The sequence below is a fragment of the Oncorhynchus mykiss genome, chromosome 17 (genome assembly GCF_013265735.2).
Source record: "Oncorhynchus mykiss isolate Arlee chromosome 17, USDA_OmykA_1.1, whole genome shotgun sequence".
NCBI lineage: Eukaryota > Metazoa > Chordata > Actinopteri > Salmoniformes > Salmonidae > Oncorhynchus > Oncorhynchus mykiss.
Genome location: NC_048581.1, coordinates 74,792,330 through 74,809,036, shown reverse-complemented (window position 1 = coordinate 74,809,036; position 16,707 = coordinate 74,792,330). Strand labels below are relative to the sequence as shown.

At 44.3% G+C, this 16,707-nt stretch overlaps 1 protein-coding gene across 8 annotated transcripts; it reads left to right on the top strand.

Moving 5' to 3' along the window:
- Nucleotides 1-503: 503 nt before the first annotated feature.
- Nucleotides 504-16,298, top strand: LOC110494567 (host cell factor 1). 8 transcript variants are annotated; one of them, XM_036950651.1, is made up of 28 exons: nt 504-806; nt 1,952-2,152; nt 2,796-2,944; nt 3,112-3,272; nt 5,273-5,481; nt 5,596-5,680; nt 5,812-5,918; nt 6,169-6,348; nt 6,486-6,716; nt 6,998-7,146; nt 7,251-7,430; nt 7,559-7,774; nt 8,165-8,272; nt 8,379-8,595; nt 8,682-8,812; nt 9,151-9,289; nt 9,429-9,640; nt 9,788-10,108; nt 10,247-10,688; nt 10,797-10,930; nt 11,170-11,434; nt 11,745-12,026; nt 12,189-12,283; nt 12,396-12,530; nt 13,070-13,255; nt 13,406-13,703; nt 13,850-13,916; nt 14,020-16,298. In XM_036950651.1, the coding sequence occupies exons 2-28, from the start codon at nt 1,957-1,959 to the stop codon at nt 14,057-14,059; spliced, it is 4,935 nt and encodes a 1,644-aa protein (XP_036806546.1). In that variant the 5' UTR covers nt 504-806; nt 1,952-1,956; the 3' UTR covers nt 14,060-16,298. The 8 variants fall into 8 exon arrangements, with proteins under 8 accessions (XP_036806546.1, XP_036806544.1, XP_021425421.2 ...); XM_036950649.1 differs by having other exon boundaries at nt 510-806; nt 1,929-2,152; nt 10,794-10,930; XM_021569746.2 differs by having other exon boundaries at nt 512-806; nt 10,794-10,930.
- Nucleotides 16,299-16,707: the final 409 nt, after the last annotated feature.

Below are 16,707 nucleotides of genomic sequence, written 5' to 3'. Positions count from 1 at the left end.
CCCCACCTGACGAGTCGCCACTGTACTGTACTAAGGAAATTGTGTTTCCATAGCTAGGGCTGACAGTGAGGACTTGTGAAGAGCTCTGCATAATCAAACAAGTTGCATTGTGAGGTGGGTATTAGTTAACCACTATTTTAGCCTGTGTATATGAACGCTGAAAAGTGCCAGTGGCCCACTTTGGGTAAACCCTGCCTGGAAATGCGCCATGGCTTTGTCACTTATTGAAAGTGTGGGGGGTACATGGCAATTAGCATCCACTGGGTTGTTGAATGGTACTGTATAGTCCCCAAAAATAAAATGTTCATAATGCACAGTTGATTTTGTGTTTTGTTATACGTAATTTAGGGAACACCAATAGCACATATCTTATATTTATTTAATCGTGTACTAAACTGAGAGAAATCTGCAATGAGTTTGTTGTGTAGGCCGCCATCTTTAGTAGGGGACAATGTAGCCTGTGCAAGTATGATAACTTCCAACGAGCTAAAGAAAATGTTTCAATGTCTAAATGTAAATGTCCATTTCAAATATCTCAAACGAAATGGTGTAGGTTGTTTTGAATTGAAAATGCACGGTTAGTTTACTCTAATATGCATTAATTGATACAGGTTCTATACCAGTCGCCATGTTTGTTGTGGGTGACGCCAAATCGCTGTATTTTCCTCCACTTTTGGTTGTCAAGAAGATGGCAGCTTCCAGGCAGGCATGAGAGGGAATACTTAATCACAAATCGAATGAACTTGGACTAGTGATTCAAGAATAGACCCTGAAATCATCTCATTGGAAATAGTGCGTCGAACGAAGTAAGTAATTCGTATTATGGACATCAGGTTTTGTGACTATAGGGGTTTTGTTGTGGCAGACTGCTCGGCCATTTTTCTTGAGGGAGCTTAAATGTAGGCCGATTTCAGACACGGCATGATAAATGACAACACGTTGTATGATATTGAATATAATTCGGCTTATTTGAATACGATATATGTTGAATTTAATTACACTGGCTATATAATACATGTATATTTATCTAACTGAATTGCATGTAATCGGTGCATGACGCTGTACTAGTACCGTTTCCTCGCAAGCTAGCATTGTTAGCCAGCTGGCTACGTTAACCTAGCTAGTTAGCCATTACTCTATTGTGGATGCGCGGTTTTGTAATTGTTGTGTTGCGAAAATTCCCAATTTCAAGTGATGGTGTGCATCTGACTTGTATTCGATTCCTATTTAAAGGTGTATATAATGTTAATGTGAAGCAGAAGCGGCGACAGATTGAATGAATGTGTCAATATGGCGACTCCCAGAGAAGCATGAAAATAGCAATCCACAGTAAACAGGGGTCTAATTACAAATGCTTTACGAGTATTTAATTGTGGTAGACTTCATCCACAGATTTACCAATATGGCTTTAGTGGGACATGGCTGGTGTACGTTCTTGGTGAAGCAGTAGCTAAATTAAGGTTTAATCTAACACCGGTATTATTTGTCTTTTTCATTTGTATTCTCTTCCGCCATTTTTCAGACTGGCGGAGGTTTGTTTGGTTGTTACAAGATGGCGGCTCCCATGGAGTGGCACTCTGATTACTTCAGAGTTTTAACTGCAAAATGCTACGGCAAAAAACATGACATTTAGAAGGAAATACAATACACCTTTGTTACAGGTTGAGTTCTGGTGTCGAATACATATTTATAAGTATATTTAGTTATTATTGTGGTAATAATAGCCGGCTTTTCCTTTTTGTGAAGCGTTAGTAAAAATGGCTGCTTCCCTGGAGTTTACAATTACAATATTATTTTTCACATGCATCGGTTTTGGTCCCAGCAATCGATTGCACGTGCAGTCTTCACTTTGCAAAATGTGTTTTGGCTTCACTTCAACAATAGACCTGATCAGAACTTGTCAATATTGTTTTGGAATGCTCTTTTAGCTCTATTTTTTTCCCATCTGAAGAGGACATGACATTTCCTGGTTCAATGGTGTCTGGGACCACAGGCTCAACTCTGCAGCCACGATGGAAGCGGGTTCTAGGATGGTCTGGGCCTGTGCCTCGGCCAAGACATGGTCACAGAGCCGTTGCTATAAAGGAATTGATGGTGGTTTTTGGAGGAGGAAATGAAGGAATTGTGGATGAATTGCATGTCTACAACACAGGTAAGATAATTTAGCGGGAAATGTAGCCTGACATATTACCTGAGAAACTGTCGCCGTCTGGTGGTACAGAACTGAAAGCGCACAAATAAAAATGGCGCGCTAAAATAAAATGGACGACAGGAGTATTGTTATGAACACTAAATTATGCTGTATCACATGTGCATGTTGTAATGGATGCACGCAATTTCTGTTCACATGACTACTGATATTTTCCTGAGTAGGAAAGTTAGTTAGGACTATTTGAACATTTTGTTCACAAGAAAGACAGTTGATTGCAGCAATTCCCATGTTTTATGATAGTGTGACTCATGTAGTCAATTTGTACAGCCAAACATTATTCTTGTTGTCTATGTTTAGTTTTTATGAGGGAGAAATTATATTACAATTGACATTTCAGTTGTTGTTTTTCATCTTTGGGTTATTTCAGATATAAGTACAATGTATAGAATATACAACATGCACTTCTCAGGTGACAGACCTGGCCTGAAGATGCAGGCTGCATTTGTCAGAGATGCTTGGATCGTGCTCAAGTAAATATTTACTCAAAAGAGCATTCGCTTCACACCTCACATCATAGGCCAACCTAGCACTTGACCACCTAACACTGTCACACACAGACTAACCTCTACTTAATTTAATCTAGCAACAAACCAATGGTTTATCCCAGCGGTTCGTGGTGATATTCCCCCTGGATGTGCTGCATACGGTTTTGTTTGTGATGGCACCCGGCTTCTGGTTTTTGGTGGAATGGTGGAATATGGAAAATACAGCAACGATCTCTATGAGCTACAGGTAATAGAATGCTTACAGCACACTCTCACTCTAAACATTGGTAGCAATAAAACCAGAGCTAAAATGGCTGTCTTTAAGTACTTATGAATAGATTATTATGTTTACTGGATTACAGCATGCTATCTATCGTCTTTTGCATTTTTTCTTGTATGCTTTTTCTTGTTCAGGCCAGCAGATGGGAATGGAAAAAGTTGAAAGCTAAGTCTCCCAAAAATGGCCCACCTCCCTGTGCTCGACTTGGTCACAGTTTCTCTCTGGTGGGCAACAAGTGCTTCCTATTTGGAGGGCTGGCTAATGACAGCGAGGACCCCAAAAACAACATCCCTAGGTACAGTTGCCGTAAGCAGGAGACGTGAAATGTGACCAGTGGAGTAACAAGAAAAACTAATGGGGCGGCAGGTAGCCTAGCTGTTAAACGTTTTGAATCTCTGAACCGACTCGGTTAAATATTTGCCGCTGTGCACTTGAGCAAGGCACTTAACCCCAATTGCTCCTGTAAGCCACATGATTAGAGACGGCTAAATTACTAAAATGTAAATGCTGTGGAATGGTTTGTAGTAAGCACTTCTTGACTTGGGCAGGAGCTCACTGGAGCTGAGAACCGGCTCCTCAAATATTATACTGCTTAAGCGCCTGTTCCTCTTATAGAATATTATCTCTAAAGTATTGTGGAGCTCCTGCACCTAAATATAAACATTACCAGCACCCAAAATGAGCACCGGCACCTACACAACCATTCAAAAGTTTTAGAATACCTACTCATTCAAGGATTTTACTTTATTGTAACTTTTCTACATTATAGGATAATAGTGAAGATTTCAAAACTATGAAATAACACATGGAATCATTGAGTAAAAAAAAGTGTTCAACAAATCAAAATATTGAGTTGTTTCAAATAGCCATCTTTTGCTTTGATGGCAGCTTTGCACACTCTTGGCATTCTCTCAACCAGCTTCACCTGGAATGCTTTCCCAAAAGTCTTGAAGGAGTTCCCACATATTCTGAGCACTTGTCGGCTGCTTTTCCTTCACTCTGCGGTCCGACTCATCCCAAACCATCTCAATTTGGTTGATGTCGATGGATTGTGGTGGCCAGGTCACCTGATGCGGCACTCCATCACACTCCTTCTTGGTCAAATAGCCCTTACACAGCCTGGAGATGTGTTGGGTCATTGTCATGTAGGGGAAAAAATGATCATCCCACTAAGCCCAAACCAGATTGGATGACGTATCGCTGCAGAATGCTGTGGTAGACATGCTGGTTAAGTGTACCTTGACTTCTAAATAAATCACAGTGTCACCAGCAAGCACCCCTACACCATATCACCACCACCTCCATGCTTTACGGTGGGAAATACACATGCAGAGATCATCCGTTCACCCACACCACGTCTAACAAAGACATGGCGCTTGGAACCAAAAATCTCTAATTTGGACTCCAGACCAAAGGACACATTTCCACCGGTCTAATGTCCATTGCTCGTGTTTCTTGGCACAAGCAAGTCTCTTTTTGTTGGTGTCCATTAGTAGTGGTTTCTTTGCAGCAATTTGACCATGAAGGTCTGATTCACGTAGTCTCTTCTGAACAGTTGATGTTGAGATGTTACTTGCAGTTTGTGAAGCATTTATTTGGGCTGGTAACTCTAATGAACTTATCCTCTGCAGCAGAGGTAACTCTGTGTCTTCCATTCCTGTGGCGGTCCTCATGAGAGCCAGTTTCATCATAGCGCTTGATGGTTTTTGCGACTGCACTTGAAGAAACTTTCAAAGTTATTTTTTCCCCAATGTTATCCTGATTGACTGACCTTCATGTCTTCAAGTAATGATGAACTATCGTTTCTCTTTACTTATTTGAGCAGTTCTTGCCATAATATGGACTTGGTCTTTTACCAAATAGGGCTTTCTTCTGTATACCACCCCTACCTTGTTGCAACACAACTGGCTCAAATGCATTGAGGAAAGACATTCCACAAATTCAGTTTTAAGAAGGCACACCTGTTAATTGTAATGCATTCCAGACGACTACCTCATGAAGCTGGTTGAGAGAATACCAAGCGTTTGCAAAGCTGTCAAGGCAAAGGGTGGCTATTTGAAGAATCTCAAATATAAAATATACTTTGATTTGTTTAAACCTTTTTTGGTTATTACATGATTCCATGTGTTATTTCATAGTTTTGATGTGTACAATGTATAAAGTTGTACAAATAAAGAAAAACCCCTGAATCAGTAGGTATTCTAAAACTTTTGCTCTGTAGTGTATTTCAGTCCAAGTCAAGCACTGGCAGTAAGCAATTGGAAAGACATTCTGACTTAAATCTCTCATCACTAGATACCTGAATGATCTGTACACCCTGGAGCTTCGTGCTGGCTCCAGTGTTGTAGGCTGGGATATACCAATTACTTATGGCGTTTTGCCGCCACCTCGCGAGAGCCACACTGCTGTAGTGTACACAGAAAAGGAGAGCAAGAAATCTCACCTTATCATCTATGGAGGGATGAGTGGCTGTCGTCTGGGAGATCTATGGACTCTTGACATTGGTAGGCTCCTGAGTTAACAGTATTACCAAATTATTAACAGTGAACCCTTTGACATGACCGATTCATTAGAGTAAGAGACAATTTATTTTCTAAATGATCTTGCTCTGTCTGCAGACACCCTGACCTGGACCAAGCCATCGGTGAATGGCACATCGCCTCTGCCCAGGAGTCTCCACTCTGCCATCACCATCACAAACAAGTGAGATCTCTCTGAATACCTGTTGAAATGATCAATTCAGTGTCTGGGATAACAATCGGTTAAATCTCTCTCAGCAGTAACCTATTTGGTGACTGCTTGCTTCTGATTTCTTTGTCTGCCTCTCATTGTAGGATGTTTGTTTTTGGGGGATGGGTTCCCCTGGTTATGGATGATGTGAAGGTGGCAACACATGAGAAAGAATGGAAGTGCACAAACACTCTGGCCTGCCTAAATCTTGGTTTGTCTTCCCCATTTTCAGTTATTGGTGCTAGTACCTGCATTTAACCTTACATACTGTTGAGTAATGTTTATCTAGATTTGTGCATTATGAACTGACCTACTTCAACAAGCTCATTCTGAGTGAAACCATTCACTGTGACATTTCTAGGTATCCCCGTTTCCATTGATAAATGGCAGTGTCACCTGGTGGTCAAATTATATTATTGTCAGAAAATAAGATTGAACCCTCATGATTCTTTTTACCCTAGACTCCATGGCCTGGGAATCAGTTTTGATGGATACCTTGGAGGACAATATCCCCAGGGCCCGGGCAGGACATTGTTCTGTGTCCATCAACTCTAGGTTGTATGTCTGGAGTGGCCGTGACGGTTACCGTAAAGCATGGAACAACCAAGTCTGCTGTAAAGACCTCTGGTACCTTGAGACAGGTGAGTCACCTTTATTTTGCTAAGTTACTCTGATAAAGCAAACCCACATTATTTGCTCAACTGTGCTATTGGTAATGCTTACTTTGCTTCTGTTGATTGCTTATAAGAAATGTGACCATTTTGTCTTTTGGTTACAGAGAGGCCACACGCTCCCTCGAGAGTGCAGCTTGTCCGTGCCAACACCAACTCCCTGGAGGTGAGCTGGGGTGCTGTGTCCACCGCAGACACCTACCTGCTGCAGCTGCAGAAGTACGACATCCCAGCTGCCGCTGCTGCCACATCCCCGGCCCTCACCGCCACCTCTTCTCTACCAGGGAACTTGCCCAAAAGCCCAGCTGCTCCCTCTGCTCAGAACCTACCACACACAGGTATCACTATGGTGCCCCAAGCTTCCTCCCCTACTATCCTTCCCAACATCCCCGGAAACCCGAAGACTGCCTCCACAGTTCGTGGGCCAGTTAAAACCATGCATGTCCTACTTGTTCTATGGAGGTTGTTCATACCAATTTGTGGACTATTGTCACAAATAATTTGCATTGTTCTCTTCTACAGCCCATTCTATTTCAATAATCGTAGCCCAAAATGGTATTTAAAAAGAAGGCCTTGAGGGCTCTATACTGAACATTTAACATTTCTGTTGATTTGACAGCCATCTTGAAGGTTGCAGCCCCTCAGTCTGGCACAGGTACCTCCCTTGTCACTGTGCGAGCCAACCAGGCTGTGAAATCCCCTGCCACTGTGACATCACTTCCTCCAGGGGTTCGGATGATGGTTCCTGCCCAGACTGCCCAAGGAACGGTATTTACAGTTGTGAATTGGTTTGGTTATTGAAGGGTAAAAAGTTGTCAAGAGTAATGCCAAGAGAGTATTGTCTCACTCAAGACTATTTGTTTTCCTTTAAGCCAATCAGCAATAGCCCTCAGATGAGTGGCATGGCAGCTTTGGCTGCAGCTGCAGCAGCAACACAAAAGATCCCGCCCTCTTCAGGCACTGGGCTCAACCTTCCAGCAGGTGCCACCCTTGTCAAAACGATGGCTGTCTCCCCTGGCTCCACCACAGTCAAAATGTCATCTCCTCTCATGGTAAGACTCGTAAAATATCGGTCTGTGAAAATGAAACTCGCTGGCAGAATGTATGGGTTTGTCAGGCAGTCTCTGTCAAGGCCCAATTTAGAATTGACACCTTAACATTTACTATTTTCTGCTTCCAGGTCAGTAACCCAGCCACTCGCATGCTGAAGACTGCTGCAGCTCAGGTGGGCACAGCGACTGTATCATCGCCCAACCGACCCATCATCACTGTGCACAAGTCAGGCACGGTCACCGTAGCCCAGCAACACCAGGTGGTTACCACCATGGTGGGAGGAGTCACCAAGACAATCACCCTGGTCAAGAGCCCCCTTACTATGGGAGGCAGCGGCACTCTGGTGAGAGAATTTAACAGGAAGGGAGTACTGGGAGAAAGAAGGCTGTGTGAGAAATGTCTCTCCTTATACACGATTTTATATGCATGCCATGAACTGAGTAATAGTTTGGCACACTTTGATTTATTTTTTGGGTCCCCCACCTGTGTTCATGTGACTCTTATATGGCCTAGGCATGAACTCATTATAGAAGATGTGGCTGTGGAAAACTCAGAGAAGGAACAGCACAGCTTGAGTTCATAGATCTGCATAACTGTCAGGGTCAGTTAGCATGGAATAATGTAGCTATCCACACTCACAGTTCAGTTGTTCACATAAGACACTGATCTCCTGACGCCAAATACAGTGATGTTTTCTGGTGACTCATAAACTTGAGTCTCTCTCCTATGTCAGCAGATCTCCAGCCTTGGCAAGATGATATCTGTGGTACAAACCAAGCCAGTGCAGACATCAGCTGTTACAGGCCAGGCTTCCACTAACCCTCTATCACAGCTCATACAGGTCAGCTATCTTCATGAGGGCAGGAAAAGGAGCTAACTAATACTTAATGGACAGGCTCAGCTGGCTTTCTGTTGATCATGTTCATAATCCACTTTTTCTCCCGTAGACTAAGGGTTCTCTCCCTGCTGGCACCATACTGAAGCTGGTGACTTCAGCAGATGGCAAGCCCACCACCATCATCACCACGTCCCAGGCAGGGGGCACAGGGAACAAACCCACCATCCTGAACATCAGCGGCATGTCGCCCACCACAACCAAACAGGGCACCACCATCATCAAGACCATCCCTATGTCTGCTATTATGAACCAGCCTGGAGCCACAGGTCAGAACCCAATGGTTTCATGTTTCAGGGACAATACAACGGGAGCATATGCTGACAGGTATTATTATTATTTTTTTTGATAACAGTGACCAGCAGCACAGGGAAGATGCCCTATACCATTCTCACCACCAAGATGATGACCACTGGCACTCCAGGCAAAATCATCACTACCATGCCTAAGCTTGGCACTGTAACTGGCCAACAGGGGCTGACACAGGTACCTCACAGAAATTACCCTTACAACCTCTTGTAGCAGATACATTTATATGAATTGTACAATATTTATAGGTGTTGAAGATGTTTCACAGTTTTTACATTGGTGCACTTTCCATTTTAAATATCACATGGCATTTATATTTAGTCGCATACGATACATCTCCTACAGCAAGGCCTTTGGAGCAGTTGAAATGCTTGAGTAGTTCTGTGGACTATATTAGGATCTGCTCTGATTGGTGCTACTAATACATTTGGCTCTATCAAATGTTTTGCCCCAGTAGAGGAGTTTTTTAGTGCCCCCTAGTGTCTCAATTATACCTCCCCCTTGGTGGTTTTAAGGTGGTTTTGAAGGGCGCTCCGGGCCAACCTGGCACCATTCTGCGCACTGTACCCATGGGTGGAGTCCGACTCGTCACCCCGGTTACGATGACTTCTGTCAAGCCCAATGTAACTACACTGGTCGTCAAGGGAACAACTGGTATGGATGACATTTCATAATTATTCCTTGATTGAAGTTGGCAAATGGTCTGTTCAATTAATAAGTATGCAGTAAAAGAAATTCAGGCCAAGTTCCAGGTGTCTGCCCTTTTGAGTTGGTGGTTTATTTGTTCCCCAAGGTGTCACCACCCTGGGGACAGTCACAGGCACAGTCTCCTCCAGCCTGGCAGGGGGCAGTTTAGCCAGTGCCAATGCCTCTCTGGCAACTCCCATCACCACCCTGGGCACCATTGCCACCCTGCCCAGCCAAGTCATCAACCCTACGGCCATCACTGTGTCAGCGGCCCAGGCCTGTCTGACCACAGTCACTACCCTGTCCACCTCCACCATGGTAAGACAGCTAGGGGCTATTCTTTATACAGAAATGTAGATGTAGCTCCAATTGATGTATTTACTGCCCAATGTGCCCATGCTGCCCAATGTGGAGCACTTTTTTAATGGGTTTTCTCAGTCAATACCTGATATTCTCTCATTGCAGTCGGTGAACCAGCCAACCCAGGTGACTCTCATCACCACCCCCAGCGGGGTTGAGGCCCAGCCAGTGCAGGACCTGCCCGTATCCTTCCTGGCCTCCCCCACCTCTGAGCAGCCCTCCACTGAGGCCGGGGATGCCCCTGGTACTGTCACTATGGTCTGCTCCAACCCACCCTGTGAGACCCACGAGACAGGAACCACCAACACAGCCACCACTGCGTCTGCTAACATGTCAGTGTGCTCCAACCCTCCCTGTGAGACCCACGAGACTGGAACCACCAACACTGCAACAACCTCTTCCACCAACATGGGAGGGGCAATGAGGGTGTGTACAAGCCCTCCGTCAGAGACCCATGAGACGGGCACCACTAACACCTCGACCACCGCCCACTCCATCATGGGAACTAACAAAATGGATACTGTCTAGAATAGCTCATTATCTCTGTACTCCTCTACCCCTCAGGCAACCACCTCTCCTTACCCCGGAACTGCCACAGGCAACCATGGACCAGAGAACCTGCGCACCGGAACCACCATCACCCCCGCCACCGCACGCTCTAACATGGGCTCAGCCCAGACCGGCACTGTGCAGAGTCCCAAGCAGCCAGCCGTGGGCCTTACAGTTTGCTCTAACCCACCCTGCGAGACACATGAAACGGGCACAACCAACACTGCCACTCAGTCCTCGTCCGGCATGGGTAACGGGAAGACTAACACTGTGCAGAAAGTGTGCTCAAACCCACCCTGCGAGACCCACGAAACGGGGACCACCAACACCCCATCCCAGGCCAGTTCCAACATGGCTGGGAACCAGACAGGAACAGTGACGGTGCAGGGGGTGTGTTCAGACCCCCCCTGTGAAACCCACGAGACTGGCACCACCAACACGGCAACTACTGCCACAGGTATAACGCTAGAGTACATACTTGTTGTTTTCAGTGTTTTTATTTTAAAAAACAGGATCATGTTTTAGGGTTATTTCATGGACTGTGTTAATGCGTGTCCTACAGCAGATGGAGCAGACGGTGGCACCAGCAGTACAGAGACTCCCTCCACTACTGCATCAGGAACAACCCCAGCCACCATCCAGAGCAGAGCGATCACTACTGTGACCCAGTCCACACCAGCCCCAGGGCCCTCAGTACCTGTAAAATAACCACTAACAATAATTTGCCAGTCTAGACTACTGATGCACTAGCAATTTCAGAATTGTCATGCTAAAGGTTTAGTTATACACTGGCATGGTTATACACTGTTATACACTGGCATGGTTAGGAAAATTATCAGCAACTAATGCCAAAAATAAAGGCATTAAATGGACAAATCAGTCATCTTGGCCATTTTAATAATTTTCACTCTTGCTCATTTCTACCCTTGTATCTCCAGTCCATTTCTTCGATCACTGAGGGTGCAGCAGTTTCCACAGAAGATCCCATGCAGACTGATGCGGCCACAGAGGGGGGAGACACCGCTATGGAGACTGGGCTGCCCCCAGAGCTGATGTCAGAGGGACAGATAGGAACAGGTCTGTCTGCAGAGGAGCTGGCTGTGACTGCAGCAGCACAGGCAGCAGCACAGGCAGCAGCCACTGAGGAGGCCCAGGCCCGGGCCATCCAGGCAGTTCTCCAGGCAGCACAGCAGGCCACCATGAGTAAGTATGGCCCTCAGATTGTTGGCAAATTATAGAGATGAATTTCAAGACTTTACATGCGTGTGAAGACAACCACTACCCATTTACATTTTGGTAATTTAGCAGACGCTCTTATCCAGAGCGACTTACCAAAGCAATTAGGGTTTAGTGCCTTGCTCAAGGGCACATCGACAGATTTTCCACATAGTCAGCTCAGGGATTCAAACCAGCAACCTTTCAGTTACTGGCCCAGTGGTCTTAGACCGTTGGCTACCTGCCGCCCCAACTGCCATAGTCTCACAATCAAAATGGACGTTCTCTGCATGCATAGACGAGGGTGATTCTGGCTCGGACAGACAGCAGACCACCACAATCCCCATCGTTCTGACCCAGCAAGAGCTGGCAGCCCTGGTCCAGCAGCAGCAGCAGCTCCAGGAAGCTCAGGCCCAGGCTCAGGCCCAGCAGCAAGGAAACGCCCAAGCCCTGCCCACTGAGGGCCTGGCCCCCGCAGACAGCCTGAATGACCCCACGTCTGAGAGCAATGGACACAATGAGATGGCTGCAGCCGCTTCCAGCGATGTGGCATCACTGCTGCCGCGCACCTCCACGGAGAGTAAGTCTTTCTCATATATATATATATATATATATATATATATATATATATATATATATATATATATATATATATATATATATATATAATTTTTTTCCTTCTTACTGCTAGTTTTTTTCCAGGTCTTAACTTGACCTCTCTCTTGTCTTATTGACTCTGCAGCCCTGGCCCCCTCAAGCACATTTGCTGTTTCCAGTCCAGCCAACCTGCAACCTGCAGCTTCTCTAGCAGAGGTGGCCAATGGCATCGAGGGTGGGGTGAGTACCAATATTGGACCTGTTTTTATCCTGCCAGTTTGATGATCAGAATTTGAGAGGAACGTTGAATGGCATAGCATGTTCTCACTCCCTTTTTGTCTCTGTCATACAGAAGCTATACCCTCAACCAGCCCCTATCAAGACACTTGTAAAAAAAGAGAACCAGTGGTTCGATGTTGGAATCGTTAAGGTGACAAACATGGTGGTCACACACTTCTTCATCCCAGGGGATGATTCTCAAGTAGAGGTAAGCCTCAACGATGGATTCATCTCTCAAGTGTCACAGCGGTCTAAGGCACTGCATCGCTGTACCTGAGGCATCACTACAGACACTGGTTTCGATCCCAGGCTGTGTAACAACCGGCCATGACCGGGAGTCCCATAGGGCGGTGTACAATTGGCCCAGCGTCGTCCAGGTTAGGGAAGGGTTTGGTCAGGGGGGCTTTACTTGGTTCATCGCTCTTGTGACGGGCCGGGCGCCTGCAGGCTGACTCCGGTTGTCAGTTGAACAGTGTTTCCTCCGACACATCGGTGCAGTTGGCTTCCGGGTTAAATGTGCGGTTGTTAAGAAGCCATGTTAGGCGGGTCATGTTTCGGAGGAAGTATGACTCGACCGTCACTTCTCCCTAGCCTGTTGGGGAATTGCAGCGATGAGACAAGATTGCAATTGGATATCACGCAAATGGGGAGAGAAAGGGGGCCAATTCTTTTTAATGGATGGATTCATGCCTTTATGGCTTAGAGATCAGTGAGTTTGGTGCAGCACCAACGATGTGTGTGTTGTAGGATGACTCGGGCGCCATTCCAGACTATAACCAGATGAAGAAAATGGAGCTGCAGCCTGGCACAGCTTACAAGTTCCGTGTTGCTGGCATCAATGCTTGTGGTCGTGGTTCCTTCTCAGAGATCTCTGCTTTCAAGACCTGTCTACCAGGCTTCCCCGGAGCACCTTGTGCCATCAAAATCAGCAAGGTAAAACTATGCAAACTAGTCATGAAACAATTACTGTATTAGAACACCCTTGACAAATCACAAGTTGTCAAATTTCTAGTTTTGATGGAATGTTGATGGTATTTTTGCTGGTTTTGCATTAAAACAACACCTCCATCTTTTTCCCCTCAGAGCCCGGATGGTGCCCACCTCACCTGGGAGCCTCCTTCGGTGACATCAGGGAAGATCATTGAGTATTCTGTGTACCTGGCCATCCAAAGCACCCAGACAGCTGAGCCCAAGACCTCCACCCCAGGCCAGCTGGCCTTCATGCGGGTGTACTGTGGGCCCAACCCCTCCTGCCTGGTGCAGTCCACCAGCCTTTCGAACGCCCACATAGACTACACCACCAAGCCTGCCATCATCTTTCGTATTGCCGCGCGCAACGAGAAGGGCTATGGCCCTGCCACACAAGTCCGATGGCTGCAAGGTGGGCAGATAGATTTTTTATTTTTTTTTAACTCTGCTGTTCAACCAAATGGAGCAGCGTCTTGTCAATCATAATTATGGTTGTACTTGATTGGGTTGTGTTTTTAAGTACGGTTTCTCTTGAATGGATTTCTCCCCCCTTTTCAGAGTCCAGCAAAGATGGTGCCTCGGCAAAACCTGCCCCAAAAAGACCAGCAGTGTCCTCACCTGATGTGTAAGTACCTTGTTCCATCTAGCCTACATTACATCACTCACTGGTCACTCGACAATGGCAAATTATCTTTAAAAATACATGTTTTGCTTTGTCTGCACTGTAGTAAGGCTGCTGGTCAAAAGAAAGCAAGAACGGACCAGTGAGATGGCCCAGATGGACCCCCCCCCCCCTACTCGCTGTCCTTTTTGACCAGGAAGACTTCATCCTCATCCTGGCTTCACCCCATCTGCGAGTTGACCCACAACCAGCCAGCAACATAAGCAAAATGGCAGCAGAAACCCTAGATGAAAATCAACAAGAGAGAGAGAGAGTTCTGTAGGCAATACTTTTTTTTCTTCTAGAGCAACACAAATTAAAAAAGCACATTGTAGCTTTTATTTCATTAGTCTTTTTTGTTTATTTTCTTTGCTTTCCCCCTAGCTACTTTTATTATACATATTTTTGGCTAGTTTCCGTAGTTGTAGAGAAACATTTACAGCATCACAAGCTGTGAGCCGGCCTGAGCTTAATGTTACTTTTGTTTTTGAATATTTGGGGGTAGTAGAGAGAGAGAGACTACATGAGATGATGTACAGTTTGAGCATGTGCTGAACAGGAGGCAGTGTTGGTTTAGATGGGAGGAACAATCAAAACGGAAAAACAAAGCACTTTTCCTCAAAAGGGACATTTCCCCCCCCCCCTCAAGCAGAAATGTTCTTCAATTAAGAAACCAATATATACAAACATCATACTGGACTCCAGTCTCCTGGTAATCTCATCACTGTGCTTTTGCCCCGAGATAAGGACTGATGGCTCTGAAGTGGAGAAAGGATTTAATGACAAAGGAAGACATTTGTAGAGGAACAGAGACTTTGCTACGACTGAGACTTGCAGCATACACACAACAAATATTGCAAAATCTTCCCCAAAAATTTGCAAGCAATGATGCAGATCTTTGCGTAGTTTATTTTTCTATTTTTTTAAGCTTTTCCCTGTCTATCACCATGCATTTTAAAACATCAACTACTTTTATTTTTGTAGTTTATTATTGTTCATCCCCATAGTTTAAGTGTTTGTGGGAAAAGGGTTGCAGTGCTGAGGTAGACACTATATTTTAAAATATTGGTTTTGATCAGTTGTATGTTCTTGTTGTGTTGGAGTGTATGGAAAAATAAAGGCTTTTGTATTTGTCCTGACTAGGACCGCAAAACAGACCCGTGGAGAGGAGTACGTTTAGTTTACTACATCTTCCAATGCTTGTGTTGCTGTGTGTATGCCAAACATGGACAATTTAATGAAAAATCTTTTCAGTCCCACATTCCTTCCTTCCCACCCCAATACACCACCTTTCCAATCAGTAATCTGTATACGCTCTGCTTTTGGGGTCATTCATTTGAGTAAGCTACATTTATTTTAGACCAAGAAAGAATATATTTGGAGACTTGTTCCTTATACTGTTGAGGAAGATGTATGTGAAACCACCAAATAAAACATGTATTACATTTTTTTTAGGCTCTATTTTACCAATTACAGAAGGGAGATGTGCAGGTTATTTCTGAGAAGTTTACCTGTATATCTTTAAATTGGGATGTCTTGGTGGGAAGGAAGATGAATAGCCAGAGTTTAAACTCACTTGTAAATTTGTTCTTCCATAGCAAGAATAAAATATATTGGCCTTTTATACAATTACCTGTACCAAAATGTTTTTACATGTTGGTCATCTCTCGATTGCCTTTTGTGTCATGACTTATATATATATATATAAATAACATGGTGTGTGTGTGTGTATATATGTCTCCCTGATCAATTGCTATGACTTGCTTTGTTAAACAGATTTGCTCAAAATTACATCAAGGTGCATTACCAGTACCAAAATATTTGTATTCAGGATCAATCAACCCATGGAGTTTTATAGAGAGGGAAGTCTTGGAGTGGTAATGATAGTTTTCAGAATGGAAACGGGTGAACTTGCTACCTCTCTTAGGATTGTAGTACTTGCACCTTGATTTCAAGTCTCCAGATTTACTTCTATAATGAAAACCCTATTTCATATACATCCATGATTTTGAGCGAAACTAGACATGCATGCAACCAAAGATAAAAAATAAAAAACTTGTTTGTTCCTTTCTATGTGGTATACAAATGTGTCTGTTCTTTTCTTCCACGGTACATTTACAGAGTCACTAATTTTGCACCCTTGTTAGGTCGGTCATCAACAGTGCTGAGTTCTCTGGACTTTTCCTCCCACACTGGGGCAGGTGCTGGTCTTAGCACTGACGCTTGACGTTGAGAGTTTCTTCCGGCTGTTTGAAAGTTATCTGGAATTGTCCTGTATTTTCCAATGTGTGTTTTTTGTACTGTAGGGAGTAATGTATCGTTTATCAAATAAACTTGTTAAACATTCCAGTCATTGTGGGATACCTTGATACCAAGGTTATTATAGTTTTGCGTTTTAATATTAGTTTTTATTTCTACATTTTTTCCCTGAATTTCATTTGAATTTTTCTGACTTGTTTTATTTAGTTTGAGTTGTATACAAATATTTCAGTTTAGTTTTTATATTATTTAGTTATAGGGACAGAACATGTGCTGTACTGTTTTTGGGGCGATGTCACTACAGGTGGGCCATTATAAGGTGATAGGTCAGGTCATATGCTAGATTAGGTTTAAACTATAAAGTCAATGGCCCTGTTCGAGAAACCGTGATGTATCATGGGTAAATTGTTATACCATGATATTGATTTATAATGCAAGGTGATTTGTAGATTAGTCTGCCTAGCCTTTAAAGTGGCTGCAAAGTCAAATGCGCCCA

Coding starts and splice junctions, on each gene's coding strand:
- LOC110494567 (XM_036950649.1), top strand. CDS start 1,957: ATGACATTTCCTGGTTCAATGGTGTCTGGGACCACAGGCTCAACTCTG. Junction 2,153..2,795: donor ATTGCATGTCTACAACACAG/GTAAGATAATTT, acceptor AATTTAATCTAG/CAACAAACCAATGGTTTATC. Junction 5,919..6,168: donor TCTGGCCTGCCTAAATCTTG/GTTTGTCTTCCC, acceptor TTTTTACCCTAG/ACTCCATGGCCTGGGAATCA.